The 19,188-nt window shown below is 41.1% G+C and overlaps 1 protein-coding gene across 13 annotated transcripts in view; it reads left to right on the top strand.

Annotated features, from left to right (window-relative positions):
* The window catches only part of KLHL29 (kelch like family member 29), a 390,896-nt gene that overhangs the window by 358,238 nt on the left and 13,470 nt on the right, over positions 1–19,188 (top strand). For all 13 annotated transcript variants that reach the window (XM_035321012.1, XM_035321021.1, XM_035321009.1 and 10 more), the window contains 2 exons: positions 2,447–2,627; positions 11,473–11,666. In XM_035321012.1, coding sequence (XP_035176903.1) covers positions 2,447–2,627; positions 11,473–11,666 — 375 coding nt within the window. The remainder of the gene's footprint in view (positions 1–2,446; positions 2,628–11,472; positions 11,667–19,188) is intronic.

Consider the following 19,188-nt stretch of genomic DNA (forward strand, 5'->3'; position numbering starts at 1 on the left):
TTTCAGTGCCATAGTAACACAATTTAAAATATTGGCTGTAGTTGAGTCTAAATGGTGGGTTATGGAATTTGAGACAGACAGGCTGAACTACTGAATATGTGACCTACACTTACAGTATTTGCTTACAGGAGCATTCACTTTGTGTACTTGTTTTTGAAACCTCTCTTTTGACAGTAGTCACTAGCCCTATAATCTTCTTAGTTTCAATGAAACTGAGACCACACTCCCTAAAAGGCTTTAACTCCCAAAGTCTGCTCTGCGCCTGCAGCATCACAGGCTCTGGTTATTCGCAGTCTTGTGGTACCTCTGCTTGGCTGGAAGGCAAAAAGGAATTCCCACCAGGCGATGGCTTGAGCTGATGGCAGCAGAGCGGATGTTTTTTGATGAAGAGAGGAGCTTGGGCAGGGAGGTGCGGATGTGTGCGAGCTGAGGATGGAGCTGGGAGCACAGATGCACCAGGCAGTACCAGTAAGGGGTTACAGCTGTTGTCTTTTCCTGTATGGAGTCTCCTCACTGCATTTTCCACAGAAAATTGCTGCCTGTGGTGATAAATTCCATTAAAACTGCATAGAGGCTCCAAGGATTGATTGGAAATTATTTCTTGACGTTTTTTACCCATGTTCTTTTTGGAGCCGGAGCAAAAGCCTTCTATGAAGCTTTTAGTGAGAGGCTGACTTGTAGTTATTCTTAGCTGAGACACTTTACAATATGTAGAGATATTTTAGACTGTGCCTTACCTGCTGGCAAAAGTCACTGAATCATAAACTTAAAACTTCTTTCAGCTCTTTCCCTTGAATCTGGATGAATGAGCTGATGGTATTCGATGGATAAAATAGGAAAGCTGGAAGTCCTGAATGGCTGGAAACTTAGCAGAGCGCCAGTGGTATTTTGTTTTGCTAAAACATTAAGAAACAGGAAAAAGGGAAGGGAAACCAACAAAAGTGGGAATGAACTCCCCACAAGCTCAAAGTACTGGACTCCACGCTGCATAGCATAGTTTTGGAGAGCGAAAAAGGAAGGCAAAAGCCTGGGTTTGTCATTAAACCACAGAACTGAGAGTCTCATTTCTTCTCCTGGCTCCAGCACAGACTCCTGGTGTGGTCTCAGATAAATCATTTAACCTCTTTGTGCTTCAAAGTGGGGATACCCATTAAGGCACCCACTAAGTAGCTACACTGGAATCTTCAGTCAGAAGTTTAAAACTGACCAAAATAAGTATTTCAGAAAACCAATATAAAAATTCAAAAAGCCAACCATTTCCTGGGCTGCATCCAAAGAAGCATGGCCAACAGATAAAGGGAGGTGATTCTCTCCCTCTGCTCCACTCTCATGAGACCCCTCCTAGAGTGCTGCATTCAGCTCTGGAGTCCGCAACATAAAAAGAACATGAACATGTTGGAGTGAGTCCAGAGGAGGGCCACAAGGATGATCAGAGGGCTGGAGCACCTCTCCTGTGAAGCCAGGCTGAGGGAGTTGGGGTTGTTCAGCCTGGAGAAGAGAAGGCTCTGGGGAGACCTTACAGCGGCTTTCCAGTGCCTAAACTACAGGAACGCTGGGAGAGACTCTTTTTCAGGGGGTGTAGGGATAGGACAAGGAGTAATGGCTTTAAACTAAAAGAGGGTAGGTTTAGATTAGATATAAGGAAGAAATTCTTTACAATGAGGGAGGTGAGGCACTGAAACAGATTGCCCAGAGAAGCTGTGGATGCCCCATATTTGGAGGTGTTCAAAGCCAGGATGGATGGGGCTTTGGGCAACCTGATGGTGGGGGTGTCCCCAGCCATGGCAGGGGGTTGGAACAGACGATCTTTAAGGCCCCTTAACTCAAACCATTCTATGATTCTGTGATTTCACTTGAGCATCTGAAACTGTTTTACATGAGCAGTACATCTGGTACTTCCTTTCATCAGCAAATGAAAATAAATAAGGAATTTGTCCCTGAAAATTAGGCATCAAGCCTACATTGCAAGCACTGGCTTTGTTTTGCCCATGTATGTGCTGCTTCCATCCATCAATGTATTAAGCATTTACATTTCAGACTGGACTGTGTCTCAAAAGCCAAGATAGGCTCTGCCTCTTGACACCTTCTTGCAAGTGTTGCAGTAATTTAATAGACTGAAAGTTATTTATGAACATTAGGAAGGGTCTATCCCCTTACGTACATGTCCCTCATAGTCTGACATCTTGATTTCTTCATGTCATCTAATAAAAAAAAAAAAAAAAAAAAAAAAAAAAAACAGCCTTTGGGACGCATGAATAAATGACACAGATATGCATCATCGGAACAGATGCTCGGTATTGAGGGTGATTTATTTTAATTAGTCAAATGTCATTTGAAGAGTTTTTACTTTGTAACTGGCTTTGATTGCTGTGTGCAGAGCTTCTGCCGTTCCAGGCGCTCATGTAATTCTCCCCTTTTCTTTCCCTCGCCCGCATGTTGGTGCCAGGCGGCATGGAGTCGGGTGTCACACTCGCCGATGTCTGGTGTTACATGTCCTTGCTCGATAACTGGAACCTCGTGTCCCGAATGACAGTCCCCAGGTGTCGACATAACAGTCTGGTGTACGATGGGAAAATATATACCATTGGAGGGGTCGGCGTGGCAGGCAACGTTGACCATGTGGAAAGGTAAAAAAAAAAAAAAAAAAAAAAAAAAATGTGGTTTGCTGGTGCTTTGACTCCATGCTATGTTAAAGGATGCTTTTCCTTTTAAAAGGCACGTCAAATGTGCTGTACGTGTTAAAATAAGCTTTTGTAACAGTTAAGAAAGGAGGAAAATATGCAGGATTCGATTTCTTTTAAAGCTTCAGTGGAAACCATTGTTTCAAAACCAAAGACCAAAGCTGCCAGTTTGTTGGTTTGCTCAGGGGAGGGAAGGGAGGAATTAAGCTTCTTTGGACATTTAACACAAATTACACAATGAAATAATAAACGTCTTTTGAATTTAGTACTAATGGAAGTCTTCAGAGACCACAAAAATATATACATATATGTATATATATTTTAACTAAAAAAAAAAAAAAAAAAAAAAACAGCAAAGTAGGTTTCTCACGTGCACCCATCTGCTAAAGCACCCCAGCCCTGGCCTGGCTGGAAGGAAGGTCCTTCCTTTGGTGTTCTTGGCCTGGAGCTGGGACCTACCAAGCTCAGAATAAAACAACCAGTAAATGGAAACAGTTTTGAATTCCTGGCTAAGAGGAACTAAATAGAAATGGAAGAGAATGGAAATTTTCCTTTTCAAGAGAATCCAGATAGAAAATTTTCCTCTTCTCCCATGAAACTTAAAAAAAAAAAAAAAAAAAAAAAAAAAAAGAAGGAACAAAAACACAAAATAAAGATTTAACAAAGTAAAATTCCAAAACTGACTAATTTCATGTCAACAATAATATTCAATAAAAGATAGTATTAGTTTCTTTGCGTAGCAATATTCTCATGAAAAAATAGAAATTGATGAATACTGAAATGCAGTATAAGAATATTCCATTCCAAAAAGATCAGTACATCCTTAGCCTTACCCAAACACTTAAAAATGCATTGTGACAATAGATTGATGAGACATTTCTGTGAAATACTTTCCCTTAGTGAGTCTGGCAGCCAAAAAATACAAGTTTTCTTTCTTTTTGTCAGTTTTAAGTGCTGAATTTGACTACTTCAGCAATATTTTGAAGCAGGCAGTTCCTAGTAAAAGTTGCCTTAGCAGACAATCCAAAAAGGGATCTGTCGTTAAGCAAGATATGCAAATAAAATAAAATAAAATAAATAAAATAAAATAAAATAAAATAAAATAAAATAAAATAAAATAAAATAAAATAAAATAAAAAGAAGTATTTTTAAAGCAGTAGAATTAGAGGTGTTTTCTACCTATTATTTCTGGATTTGGGGATTGCAACATTTATGTTCCATTAATGCAGAGCATAGTGTTTTCTTTTTCATTTATGTATGGCAAATACTAAATACCACAACCTTTATTGAAAGAAGCTTTTTCATGTTTCAAAAGTTGTCCTTCTGTATCTCCATTTTTTGGTATGATGATGTGATCACTTTTTATTTTTTTTTTTTTTCCTGAAGGGTTTCTGCCTAGTTCAGTGCATGGGACAGATCAATTCAGGGAATTAGTAAAGGCAGTAGCAGGGAGGAAGCATCAGTAAGACATCACATTAGGTCTTTAAAGCGTAGAGGATGATGCGGGTGGACACAGAGCAGATGGTACCTGTTTTATGCATGGCCAGGAAGATCTGTCTGGTGCTGAGTGATCACTGTTCACATATGGCCCTAGTTTTGTGTTCCTCTGTCTTCACAAATTTGGCATTATTTTGCCTGGGAGACAAAATTTTGCTATTTGACAAAATAGCCACTGGAAAGGACGTGTTGTGGGACAGGGTCTGCAGGTAGCCTTCCCTCCCAGCCCAGGCATGGGCTGACGAACTGACTTTGGTGATGCTCTCAGCAAGTTGGGGAAATGCAGGCAGCAAAGAATGAATAATAAATAATAGTGAATGCTACACATGAGCATTGCTTCACTTCTTACTCTGAGCTTAAGGTGGGCACTGCCCCTGGGACTTGCTTTGAAGAACATCTCACTGTTTTATGCAGATTTTTTTTTTTTCTGATTTCTGAATGCATTTGTACTAAAATTTAAGTCAGTACATTTTTAGCTAAGAGAAGTGTTTTTGTGAATGTGGGAAGGTGCGAGCTCAGGAAAGAGATGCAGCCTTCCGCTCCATCTCTCGATCCAGAGGAACATCTAACTAATGCTACCACAGAGAGGTGTCTTGATAAATGTCCTTGATTAAAGTATCTGCTTTAATTTTTCCCAGTCTCATTTCTTCCTCTGCTCTGAGTTTCATGGCCTCCTTTCAGCAAAGCATTCAAAATGTCGGCCAGCTGAATCAAGCAACATTAACCCCTCTCTTTCCCTGTCATTGCCATCACCCAAGCCCTTGCTACAAATGACATTGCAGTCTGCAAAGTCACGCTTGGTGTGCCCAACATGGCTCAGTGAGAGCAGCCCTGCTAGCTTTCAGTTGTAGCAAGCCCACCAAGAGACTTTTACATAGGAAAGTAGTAGATTTCCTCCCTATCATTTCAGTGCATGCTGTCTCTACCACAATAAGGATGCCTTGTCATGGGGATTTGTTAAACCCGTGGTTATAATTAATCTGCTATTGTCTATAAAGTGACTTGTGAGGCACAGCCAGGGAAAAAGTGCAACATGGCCTCTTTTGGGTTATGCCAAGAGCTTTTTGGATGTTTCCTTTTTTGTTCTTTGTATTAAAATGACAGCGGGGAATTACGGAAGCAAAACATGCCATTGTTGAAGCTGGGTGTTTTGGAAAGGATGTTTCAGGGGTCCACTGTTAGAAATGCAGGTGAGAAAAAGATGACTTTTGTAGCTGTACTGAGCAAGCTCACACCTTTTCAGACAAAAGCATTTCCCATTTGGACCACGCAGCTAATTTCTTTGAGTGCTTAGTAATTTGAATAGTGGGAATCACTGTTCCTACTTCTGCGAGCAATGAGGCCACCTGAATTTGGGTTGCAACCATTAGCATACATAATAATATCACTGTCATTACTCGGTTCTCTGCTGTCATATACACAGTTCATACACACCCTTTGCTTTTGTCTTCTCTTTCTTCTCCCCATCTCTACAAGGAGATGACTTTTTCCCACCATATTTCTGTGGTGGCTGCACATTTCTCTGCAAATACTGTACTAGGGTTTTGGATGGGACACTGAGATACTGTCTTGGTGGAGGGGCAACCTCTCTGTCATTCCAGCAGGTCTTCAAAAGCACTGTATTAAAATAATAATAAGGTGACATGACCACATGCTCCAAGTTAAGTGATACCCAAAATTACATTTACCCCCAAGGTGGGCATTTTGCCCCTCACTGTTGAATTTCAGGACTATGCCCTCTTGACTTTGTGGTTGTTTTTCATCCCAAAGGAGGCATCTGAGGTTACAGTCATGTTATTCTCCCAGATGGAGCTATGGGGACTTATCCAGGCCTGGTGCATGATACAGTCCTGGACTGTGCCACCAGGATGAAGAGCAACACACTGGACACCCTCCCCTCATCCACGTACATCTTATCTTTACCAACATTTTGCTTTCTGCTTACTCCATTAACCCAAGTGTGACCATGCCCAGCTTTGACCAGATTTCGATGTGTTTCCACTGGCCTTATGGAGGGCACATCTCTTGTCCACAGTGACCTGCCCTGACTTCACCAGTTAGCAGCCCCTGAGCATGGAGTCTGCCAGGTCTCTTGCTACAACTGCTCTCCAAAAATGGCTAAAATAATATTTTCCACCAGTTTTCTTCTTGTTCTCCACCCATGTTCTTCTGAGCATTTTTGAAACATTTCATCCTAAATGGTTAAAATTTTACAAAGATGTTTTTGTTTTATTTTTTTTTCAAACAGTTGTCAGACCATATTAGCTATACATGCTATTACCTGGTTGCACCTAATATATCTACTGCACCATTAGAAAGCATTAAAGCAAGTAGGGACCATCAGACTCCTAATGATTTATGGCATCAGCTCCTGAGTGCTTCTGTCTGTGCTTTCAGTTGTGTCATTGATGCTGAAGGGTGCAGCCTCAACAAGAAATTCTGGTGCCACTTAAATCAGTGGGTGTTTTCCCATCAACTTCAATAGGACTGAGATTCTTTTTACCCTTTATCTGCCATTTGTCTGCAAAGAGGCAGTAAAGTTCTATTTTGACGGATAATATTACAGGACTACCACAAACAGACAGGTGGGAGTCATTTATTACTCATCTTAAAACAATATGCATGTGCCAGACTGGCTGAGTTATAAGTCTGTTCTTGTGAATATACATGGGTATACATTCAGGGAGAGTTATGTTTTTGGAATGGCTGTTTAGGAAAATAACAGCATGACTGCAGTTCTCAATCAAGTCCCTCTGGCAAGTTTCTGTGTGACAGGGAGCGAGTCATTAGGTATTAGGCGAGAGAGTATTACACTTTCTGTCTTCTTCTGAGATATGAGTTGAGTTGGGAGGCGGAGAAATGAAGTGGATCCACGAACTAGGTTTTTAGATAACGGATGGGCCTTGTAATATATGCAATTTAAGAGCCGAGAAGACTGCATATGCTGACAAGACAATATATGTGACTAAAAGTGTGGAAATGTGGGTGCTTTGTGGTTATTATCTGTTTGAAGGACAGAAGAAGATGAATCCCCTTGACCTGACAGCACTTTTACAATAGGGTTGTCTAAAACTGGGAGATTACTTCAGCTGGCAGTGTGTACTTGGAAGAGAGTCTAAAAAATTCAATGTAAAAATAAGCCTTAGAAGCTTTATCAACTGCTTCAAAACCTACTGTTTTATTGATGTGTTAAGAAAATTAAATATATAGCCTTGTCCAAGAATAGTTTCTTAAGCTCCTCAGAACAGTCAGAAGAAAATAAAAAAGGCAAAAAATAGTAATCCATTAATATGATTTTAAACAACACGTGAATCATCTGAAGAGCAGATCAATATGACACTGTACAGCTTTATTTTAAATAGCAGCTTTCCTACAAACAGAATTAAATAATGTATAAGAAACTGGAGAGTGCATGTCTGTAAGCTACTGACCATGTTGCAAGGATTTTATAATGTGAATAAATGAAGATATTTATACAGCTGTAAACTAGAAGGAGAGAAATTAAGGGATGGGGTGGGGGAGCTATTTTCAGGTACTGGAGGGATCAAAAGTCAACAAGGCAGGGAATCAAATGGCACAACTTGAAGTGACAGGGTTTTCTCCTGGTAATATCAGGGTTGTAGGGGAAAAGTGAGAAAGGAGATGCTAAACTAAACAAGTGAAGCAAGAGGAGGATCAGGCCCACAGCTGAAATCCTGTCAGTGGAGAGTTCTGAAAAGTAGCAGGGTTATTTCTGAGTGTGTTTTCTTCATGCCTGGGCTGTATTTTCTACAGGGTTCAGATCATTTGCCATATCAGGGGTATATAAATAAAACATAAACCAGAGCATAGTGCCTGCACAAGGGTCAGGTGAGACGACACAGCTCGGTGCAGGAGATGTGACAGGCTGGGACACACGCATCGAAAGCCTGGTGTCCAGAGCATGGCAGGGCCATGGACCGCAGGATGCTAGGCTGCACGCAGGGCAGAGGAAGGCATGCAAGGGCATCTATGTAACACCAAGTGGACTGCCAAACCAGGAGTCTGTCACGTGAAAGGAGATGTCCTTGAAGTTTCCCGTTCAGCATACTGGATGGGCTTACTAGGCCTACAGCCAAGGAGAGGCATGGGCACGCTGGGGCTGGAGGGAGCAGCAGAGGAGAAGGAGGAAAAACCTTTGCATGGCTCAAAGCCAGCTCCCATTAAGTCTCCATCTACGGCTTCAAGCAGGGGAATCAAATGCAAAACTTGACTAATGGAAAGAGATCAAAGTGATTATTTTTTAAATCAGTTCCCTCCCTGCTGGCCCCTGAGTAGAGGTGGTGTTAAAGGCAGCCAAAAAGCTTCAGTAGCACCAGAGGTGATGGAGAGATGGCATCACTGGAGATGATGTGGCGAAAGGAGAGTCCAGAGGGCAGAGAGGTAGAGCAGGTGTTGTTATTTCCTGTCTTTAAAAAGGTTACAAAGATTCAACTTCATTAATTTTTAAACCAATTTAGTTAATCTGGTGCAAATCCCTCTGTGAACACATTAAGAGCTGACTTGAGCTAGACCAAAATGATGGAAACCTGCTTTGTAGGGGGAAACTTAAGGAGCTTAGACTACTTAGTTTATCCTATAGAAGGTGAAGAGGTGACTTTATTATTTTCTGCACGTCCATATGTGAGAGTTTTGACAGTAGACATTTTTATAATCTAACAGAAAAAAGACTTACTGTCAGATGGGTGGGAGCTGAAGCAAAACAGAGACTAGAAATCAGGCCTACCATTTCACAAGGAGGTAATGAACCAGAGGAATAAATTCCCTGTGGATGGAGGAACTTGAAGGGACCTCCTTCTCTTTTTCAACCACAGGAGTAAGCAATCCTCTTAAGTGAAAGAAGCAGACTGTATAAGATCCAAGTTGGGTGGTGGTGTTGGGTGGACAAGGACTGGCTGCCACCTGCCTAATGGTTCACTGGCTTTTGAAACCAAAGGACACTCAAGATTTTTAAGCTGTTCCACTTGCACCTGTGTCCTGTAGATCTGCAGATTTCAGTAGATGAAATGAAACTGGTCATTTCTCTGTTTGCAGATGGAGAGCGGAAGACAGAAAGATCAGTTCTCATCATTGTGAAATATAAGTGGAGGGTAATGAAAGTGGGTGAAAAATGGAGTATAGGAGGCCTCTGGGGTCCCAGTAAAATTCATCCAGAAAAAGGAACTTTAATTTCTGCAATTTGAATCTTTCACCAGTATTCCTATAAACGTGGTCCTCAGCTGCCCCCAGTTTGAAGGCTATAACCTCTTCTTTGTCTGAAAATGAATTAGAAGGATCAGAAGATCGTTAGCAGTAATGTGTCTGTCTTGGAAGCAGCAGTCAGGCTGGTATTTCTGCCAGAGCTAGGTAAGGCAGCACAGCTGCCCACAACTTTCCCCTCTCAGACCCTGTAGACTGGCCAGAAACATTTCTGAAGTTCAGACTGACAGTGATGCTAAATATTAGGTGGCAGATACAACTCATATCTCAGACACTGGGGAGATAGAAAGAATTCAGTTCTTTTCATCTGTTTTTTTTCCTCAATTTATTTCCAATTAACCAATTCATTAACCATTTTTTTTATACACATCAAAAATTGAGTTGCCAAACCCCAAATTACTGCAGTATGCAAGTTAGCAAAGAACAACAAAAAGTGTATGAAACTGTTTACATTATTTGACATTTTTGCCTATCTGCTAGGATAGCGGTGAGTGCTGCCTTGAGGGCTGTGGGCAAATGCAAGAGATGCAGCATGTGGTGCCTTACCTGGAAGAGGTTTGTGTAGCCAAACATGCATCTCCAGTCTCGGTTTTGGTGGGTTTGGTACCAGGCTTAAAGAATCAGCACAATATAGGTGTGTCCTCCTGAATGTTCCCAGCACCATACTGTTTAATATTGTTATATTTCTTCCCTTTAATCACTTTGTTGTAGATGAATTTGATTTCTCAGTTACTAATTTAGAGCATTGTAAAATGCAGTTCTCCATGCTCATTATAAGGGACTTTACTCACTTCTTACTTTTCAGTTAAAGTTTGCCTTCTTTTCTTCATTTATGAGTCTGTTAATTACTTTTGGTTATATTACTTGGAAACTCATTAATGCATTTTTATTAAGCACATTAGTTTGTGCTACTTCCACCATTTATTTCTTTTGTCCCTTATATTTTCCCCAAGTCTGGGCAGTGGGTATTTGAGGGACATGTTACAAAGGAAGAATTCCCCTGTCGTTAAATCATTTTCTACAGATGGATTTGTGGCTGTGGATTCATTTAATGTTTGCATATTGCATATTACTAATATTAAGAACAAAAGCCCTGAATGGGTGAAGAGGACTTCTGTTCTTGCAGTACACAGTTCTGAATAATTGCTTCGCAGGAAAGTCCTCATTGACTGAATGTGCCATTACATGGAAATATTGAAGCCTAAAAATCACATTATTTTCCACTGTCTCCAAGACTCATTTTAGAGCAGCTATTTGGATCCCTGCCACATTATCTTTAAAAAAAAAAAAATGACATCTGTACTTGTGACATTGTCTAAAATGAATCTTCATCCATGGATTATTAACTGCACATCCCTTATGGTCAATGGCTTAATTAAATCAGATACTGATGACCTTAAAACTAATTTAGCACTTTCATGCATACTCTTTTCTGTTTGGTTCTTGTCAAATATGGATGCAATGGTGAAATCTTATTCTGGCATTAACATTTGCGGCATCCTGCAATGAAGCACATGGTTTGCACAATAGAAAATTAATGGAAGCAACTCACTCTGGCACAAAATGTGCATCACTGGTCAGTTAACTAGAGTAAAAAGAGCTATCGTGTTGCATTATAGTGCAGGTGAGATGTGTTCCACAAGCTGAACAACTGAAGTATATTAACAGCTGCCTGCCTGCGGTTGCTATTGGATATCACTGCACTGATTTGCAAGAATAATCTCATTGTATAGTTGTTAATAGAAATTAATTAGTGGAAGACATCTCAACAAAGATGTCCCGAGTTTCTTTAGCTTGGACTATAATCAGATTTGAGAGGCATATACAGAAAATAGGACTAGCTTTCTCTGGGCTTTTATCAATGTTTTAAAAGCTCAGAAAAGGCGTTAATTACACTATTTACCAAGTGGTTGAATTTGTATGATGTTAGAAAATACATTTCCACCTCTGCTTTTCTTCAGCTTGTCAAGCTGCCTTTCTCTTATATCCCAGCCTGCTTTCTCTGCCTGTCTATCCTGCCTTTACTCTTCAACTGGTGTTGCATCATCTCAGCTCACTCCAATTGCTCTCATCACAGGTACGATACAATCACCAACCAGTGGGAGACCATTGCTCCTCTGCCCAAGGCCGTGCATTCAGCCGCTGCTACCGTTTGCGGTGGGAAGATCTACGTCTTCGGTGGGGTGAATGAAGCCGGACGGGCTGCTGGGGTCTTACAGTCCTACATCCCCCAGACTAATTCGTGGAGTTTTATAGAATCTCCAATGATTGGTAAGGGGTTTGTGTTGTCAGAGCAAACTCGTATTATGACAGAAATCTCTGTGCTGCAGGTATTTTAATGCCTTTGTGCAAAGCAAATTAGTTTTTTTTTTTTTTGGGGGGGGGGAGATATGTTTATAGTAGATTGGCAGGAATGCATGTATTTTATACCAGAGAGGCAATTATCTGGTTCTTTACTGAAGGCAATTGTCACTCATTAATACAGCTAGTTATCAGCTAGAAGTGATGAGTTCAAAGTAGAGGAGAAAGGAAAGCAGTTATTAGGTATGGACAACTAGCAATTTTAGATCCAGAAAATCATGAAGTGCAGTGAAACTTCATTCTAATATCATATGTTGCTCCATGCTTAAAACAGCACTGCTCAGTCAATGGATAATCACTTGTGTTTTTGTTAAAATGGCTCCTCTGGTAGGAAGAGGTGGCCATTCTTAACTGGGATTTATCAGTGGTCTTCAAAGGCATACATGCTTCAGGTTCTGAGATGTCCAAGACATGTAGATTATTGGAATTGTGTTTATTAGTATATGATACCCTCGTGTTCTCTGAACATTTTACAAGATAGAGCAAGCAACTCTATTTTATAGAAAAAGAGCAAGGTGAGAAGCCAGATTTTCCAGGGTAGAAGCCAACTTCAGAAGTACAGACTTCCAAAGTTATGGTAGTGCTTGGAAGATTGCAATTGATTTGTTTTCTGTGCCAGCTTGAACCCTGAAAGTCAAGGCTGCTTTTGGAAATGGGGTTTAGAATTCAGTCTCACAAGGATTTTCCTGCAGGTGACAGCTGCCCCAGACCACGTGTCCAAAGAGCTCTCATGCAGTCATCACAGAGACGTTGCTTTAGGATGGCTTGCTTTTGTGTCCTAAACCTCTTCATCATGTTGAAACTGTGGCACGAGATGCTTTGTGTAAAAAAATCATGATCTCAGTGTTCAACCTCGTAGATCAAGTATGAATAGCAAGCAATACATTACAGAAGTATGGTTATAAGGTATCCGGATGTGGCCTAAGCACATTCAGAAAGCTAAAATAAGCTGCTCTTTTTTATGGTAGCTCATTACAATTATTATGACTCTCGTCTTGGAGTTTCCTAGTAAAACAGATCACGAGGCGATGGTCCAGCCATGGCTGTAGTCTGCCCTGTGAAGACAGCGCTGCTGCTTTCCAACTCCCTTGCTGCTGTTTGTGTCCAGCCTAACTTAACATGACATGCATATGATGCAGCATGAAGTGCCCAGCGGGAGGGCGTTAACCAGCAAAAGTCATGTTTATGTAATACAGCAGTGCAAACAAACCTATTTCCTGCATTTTTCCATCACATAGCTGCAGCTGCCACCGTTCATTTAATCCACTGACTGACGGTACGAGGTTTTCCTATACTCAGGGTGTATTGCAAAAATGAATGCATTATGCAAAGAGGTACTCCTTTTCCTTACCAGAATAGCACAAGTGCCACAGGAGCTAAGAAATCATTCCCTGGGCTCATTATACTGTCTAGCAGACATCAACACTATGCGTGCTTTGGAAAAATCATCCAAACCATCCAGAGGTGGGTTTGTCACCCATTGTTCTAATGCCTGGGTACTACCATTTACTAACAAAAATACACAAAAGACACCAATGAAGTTAAAAGACAGTGTTTATGTTTTCTTGGTGTAAACAAAGTTAATTAGTTAAGTTGAAGGCATAAAATATATGATGAAATGCAGAGTTGCTGTGCGCCTTTGTTCAGAAATGTATAATGCCAATTTATTTGCAAATGAAGTAAAAGAACACAAAGTCTGAAAAATTGCACCCCAGTGGAGAACGTCTGGGAAAGTGAACTGACGTGATGCTTGGTCTTCTCTAAAAAGGCTGTTGGAATACTGGAAATATATTTTTATTTCTCCAGCTCTACAAGAACCATAATATCACCTGTACTTGTATCCCCAAATAGTATCCCCAAAGAGCTGAGTGACACTGCATGTGCAGTCAGTCAGCCTTTACTTAACACAAAGAGGGAGTAGGAGTCTTGGGCTACTTTTTACAAAAAGCAGATGAGATGAACTCTGATACAATCATTTCTGGGGTGTCTTTGACAGCCTCAAAGCCTTTTTGTGTGTATTTGTGGATTCTTGAGGTGTCTCTCTGGACTAAGTAACCTGAGACATCTGACAGTGAGTTGTGTTGTTCAAGATGACTCCTGAGATCATTGAAGCCTGTTTGACTTCAAATAGAATAACAGATTATTTAAAAACACCTCAAGTATGTTCAAATATGCAACAGTAGATGCCGGTATCAAAAGAAGTCTCTGGAGATCTTCAGACCAGTAGCACCTCTTTCAAGTTACTGGTATTTTACAGCCATCAGCGAGCTGAATGCAGCATGGCACACATTTGAACCCAACATTTCTATCTCTTCCAAAGCATCGTGTGCCAGCCTAACTCAAGGCAACACTGGTGTCAACCATGGAGAGGGAAAGGGGCATTTTTAGGATAATCTTAATGGAGATGAAGGAGGATGGATATTCTTGTCTGTGTAGAAGAGGTATGAAGTGGGGACTGGTAGCACATCCACAGAGCTCAGCCCCTACTCTCTCTTCTGCCTGACTTTCGCCACCAAATAAGCAGTGAGTTCACCCCCCATTTCTGTTTATTCTTTAACCTTCACTTGCCTTGAGGTGTTGGGACACCTGTGGGCAGTAAGTATGAAATTAGGCTCACCGACACATTGCACATGAGTGCTGTGGTAGCTTTGGGGTAGAAAAAGGTTTTGATTACACATCTCTCTATTTGGAGAGGATACTCTCTTTCTCAGTTCCCCATCCTTTGCCCTGCTTCTGTTCTCCCCATCTGTGGAGCCAGCAGATGTTCCTGCAGCAGCACAGCTTGATATCATGGGGATAGTGGAGCCTCCCAGGGCTTTTGCACTGCATGTAAGACACCTTGCACTGCATGCAAGACACCTTGCACATTCTCTTGTGTTTGGAGCTTTAAGAAGTTTGCTGGTGTTGGGCCAAAGTCCTACAAAGTAAATGAGCCCAGGCTACATCCTTGTAGTGCTCGTCCTTCCATTTCTTACCAGGTCGTCCTATATAGCTCTGCTAAAAATATATTTAATGCCCAGCTTCCTAAGTTTTGGCCTATTTAACAAGATGGCCGTAGACATGCTGAAGTCAGTGATTGTAAGTAAGCCTAATTATCTTGTCACTGCATTTTAGTTCACATTGTGCCTTCACGTCAGGGCACTAAAATACACCTTTTTTGATACCCTGAACAGTCAGCATCTCTACTGATGGAATTACAAGTTTTGATTGGTGTTTCTGGATTGTAAGTGTTTATGCATCACCACTACTAACTTTTAAAATCTACTGAGAATTATGGGAACACAGAGGTCAAAGATCTACGAGCATTTCTGGTTTCTAATCCAAGTATCTAGTTCCTCCCCATACCGTTTACTACTGGAGTAATATGTCAAACTGAAGTGGGACATTCATAGAGCTAAGAATGCAAGAAATACATGTAAAATGGTGTTAGCAGCATCTGGGCATTTCTACTTCACCATCCTCTAGCTTAGTTTGATTAAAATGCACAACTAGTCCCATGAATTTGGCTTTACAAGACAAATCAGATGTATGTCTTTGTCCTGTCCCTCTTTCCAAGTCCTAAAGTTTGGTATTTGTGCTGTGTATTGGGCTGGCTCTCACCTAGAAGTCTCAAAGCAGTGAATCTTGTGTAGTTAAGAGAAATCAGCTAGCATCTCTGTCTTCATGCGGGATGATGTATCTTGGCTTCCTCCTCTCATCTGCTGCATGTTCCCCACCATAGCCAAACACATCAGGCCCATTCCTGGAGCACTCCTGGCCATCATCATTCCTCATCCCGCTGTCTCCTTCTTCTGTCTCCTCATTCTCTGGGGAGCACTGGCTTTCCCTTACGGTGACAGCACTGTGCCAGAAGGGCTGACATCCGAGACCTCACTGCTAATTGCAATATCTGCACTTCAGCCTCCCGAGCTCTGTTACGGATCAGACTGCAGTCTCCCGACTGCTGAAGGATGCTATCTCACCCATTACTATGCCATTCTTGAGCTTGTCTGCATAGTATTCAGGGAGGGGAAGAAATGCTTGCTATTAAAATCAGATTTGGATACTATTAAGTAGTCTCCTTTCTCCAATATGCTTCATCATGTGCATCATTCTCATCATTCTCCACACCCCAGCCGCCCACGCCTGCAGGGAGATCCTTTGGTTGGAGCCGTATCAGGTCTAGTGGCATGCTAGCATTTCTTCCTCCTGACAAAAGTGTTGGGTTTGGTTTTAATAACCTGTTTCCATATGAAGTGCTGCTGCCATTCATTTTCATGCTACTTCAGGCTCTGACTGAGTGCTTCACTGGAAGGCAGCATAAGGTCTGTAAGTAATCATGGAATGGAAAGCAGATCTATGATACTTGACCATGTAATGTACCAGGAGATATGAGAGCCATAAAACACATCACAGACAGCATGTTGTTGTTAGAAAGAGAGCACACCAGTAGGTTAACTTATCAACCCCATGGGAAATACGGCTCTGGCTCAAGGATTGTGTTTGAGTGCATACCCATTCCTGCAACAACTCGTCAATAGAAGAATAAAAACATTTGCATGTTTTCCTACAGCAACAGCAAAGGAGAATGATGCTATGATGTTAGCCACAATTAGAGAAGAGTATATTTTATCTATTATTACCTTTACAATTATTTACTCTCCCTTTTAATCTCAAGTGAGCTTGCTGTCGTGTACAAATCTCATTTAAGATTTTCCTCTTACTCACAGAGGCTTCTGCTCACACCCAAGAGTGTTGACCAAAAAGCCCAACCAGCACAAGCTTTCCCAAAATCAGGGTCCCCCACCACCTTGCACTATTACCATGTTACAGATTAGCAGTGGCCAACTTTGGGGGCTCCTGGGTGTCTGCATGAGGTTACCAAGACCTGGAAAGGGTAAGGCAACAACACGGGTAGGACAGGGATGAAGTAAGGTTGCAGACTGAAGGAGGTCATCCACACTTAGGTGCCAGCTTGAGTTTTCCAAGCTTCTTGTGTCTGTGAAAAATTTCTGCCTCCATGGTAACAAAAAAAGTAAAATACACGGCCTTCTTTCAACCAGCGTCTGAATGTGTGTCCCTTGTGTCCTTCTGCCATATCTTCATCAGGATCTGTTCCTCCCATATCTGTGGCTCTACGACTGTGTCCTTTTACAATGAAAAAAAGAGAGAGTCTTAAACCAACCTGGTGACTTTACATTTTTACAGTACTGTTTGCTGCAAACTTCTCCCTTCCTGAAAGAAGCAGCAGAGATTTCCTTGTTTCTCAGTCTTATGCTTACTTTATGCCAATTTATGAATTTGTAGCTAAAGCCAAAAGCACTAAAAAGACAACAGATAGGTGATGTATTGCAATATTGATGAGAATCGAGCATGACTGCCTCTTAAAAAAAAAAAAAAAAAAAAAAAAGGAAAGAAAGAAAACAAAGAAAAAGAATATCACACTGTCTGCTTATTTGAAATGAAAAAAAAAAAAAATCACTATAAAAATAACCAAGGGGGTTCCCTCTTTTTCTTTGACAAAAAGGAATGTGAAGTCAGTGATTCAGTCTCCTGAGAAGTCGCTGTTTCTGCCTTGAGGGAGCCCCAAATAATTTCCCTGTGAGATCTGGGAGTTGAGTACTGAGCTGTACTGAGCTCTTTTTTTTTTTTTTTTTTTTTTTTTTTAATGCGACAGTTTTATTCTTCTGCAAAATAGTGCTCGTTGAAGAAAAAAAAAATACAGGAAAATGTGATAATTAAATATGGAAAAATTCTGATGAGTGTCTTAACTGGAAAAAATGTCACATATGCAAGCCTGACTTGGAAAGGGATGTGAGACGAGTTGTTAGGACAGATAAGTCTTTCTGATGAATTATAGTGGCTTAGTGGCACCGAGAAGAAACTGAATACTCCTTGTTCTATTTTCTGGATGAATTAGTTTCTTCCCATCTGTTCCCAAGGATCAGTGACATTTTCCTAATACATCTGTGTTTTTTGACATATGCCTGTAGATGCTGAGCGTAATAGGAGTCCATCTTAAACCCGTAACATGTTTTGTCTGTGTTCACGCCGAGTGCTGCAGCCCCGTATTTCCCCCAAACTGCGCCAGACCACACCACAGCCATGCTGGAACAGAGGCAGACACCACAAAACCATTATTTCCCTTTTAGTTTAACAACTTCAAACCCCAGTTAAGGAAATTACCACTCTTCTGGACACATTCAGCAACTTTTGCTTAACTCCTGTCAAATTAAATCTCTCGTTAACATTTTTTAATGGAATGAGATGGTTTTAAAAGAACCTCAGGGTTACAGTGCCAGCCAGGCAAGAGGTAAGAGAATGCCAAAAGTAAAGTCACTGCAGTTGGTTTAAACTCATTTCTTTCTTTCTTTGTAAAAGGATGCAGTTGTAGAGTCACAGATATGGGAGGAACCTATAGAGCCCTTGGACTCTGTATGGAGGCCATTATGGGCAACACAAGTAAAGATTGTGGCCCTTCTCTCCAGCGTGCTGCCCTGGATGCCCCGCACATGCCCAGCAGCACTTTGTCTAGGCTAATTCTTCTCTGGAAATGCAAGAGGACCACCCTTTTTAGAGATATACAAATTCAGACTTGGGAGAAGCTTTAACGTAATAGCTACTCAGAGTATTTTTATAGGAAGCGCAAAATACGTGTCCACTAACACCAGGATAGCCACCCAGGAAATGTCTGCTCCAAAGGGCTTAGGCACTTAATTCTTAGAGAACTAATTGCAAGGCATATTTTAACTCAAGCAATGTATTTTCCCGTCTTTTGTTCCCAGACACTACTGATTGGTTTCGCTGAAATGTTGATTAAAAAAACTGTTTCACATTAAGACAGACACCATCGTGAGAAATTTCAGCCCAACTGGCTCATATTTAATAATGTGCATATGGCGTGATAGCGGCATACGGGACAAGTCAACTAATTAAATCAGAATTATTTTATTCAATAAATTATGGTTAGTATTTCTAATAATGCTGCAGCTAACTGCAAAGTTTTAAAGCATCCTTGGAAACTTTGATTGAACATGACTTAGGAGAAGGCACTCGCTTAATTTCAAACCCCGGTGTCGCGCAGTTCATTGCAATACACGGGACTGCTCGGAGGTACTTCACACATCTGAAAGTAAAAATACAGGTGCGAGACAGATGAAGGAGAAAAAAAGTCAGGTCTCAGAAATTTTTCTGGATTGTGTGGGTGACCTTCCCACAAGCAAAAGTAGAATACAAAAGAGAATCAACTGCTGAATATTATTAAGTGGGACTCTGCACTGTGGGTTTCTTCTGTACTTAGCTGCTGCGCAGAGTTGGGAAGCATCTGAGTTAAAATTTGCAGCAATTCAAAAGTCTGAAACAACTTGACATCTTAATTTCATATGTAAGAGTGGTGCTTTCACGGTGACTCCATTAGGCTCTGCAAGAGGATAATTGTACTTTCCAGTTTAGA

Source organism: Oxyura jamaicensis, chromosome 3, assembly GCF_011077185.1.
Source record: "Oxyura jamaicensis isolate SHBP4307 breed ruddy duck chromosome 3, BPBGC_Ojam_1.0, whole genome shotgun sequence".
Lineage (NCBI taxonomy): Eukaryota > Metazoa > Chordata > Aves > Anseriformes > Anatidae > Oxyura > Oxyura jamaicensis.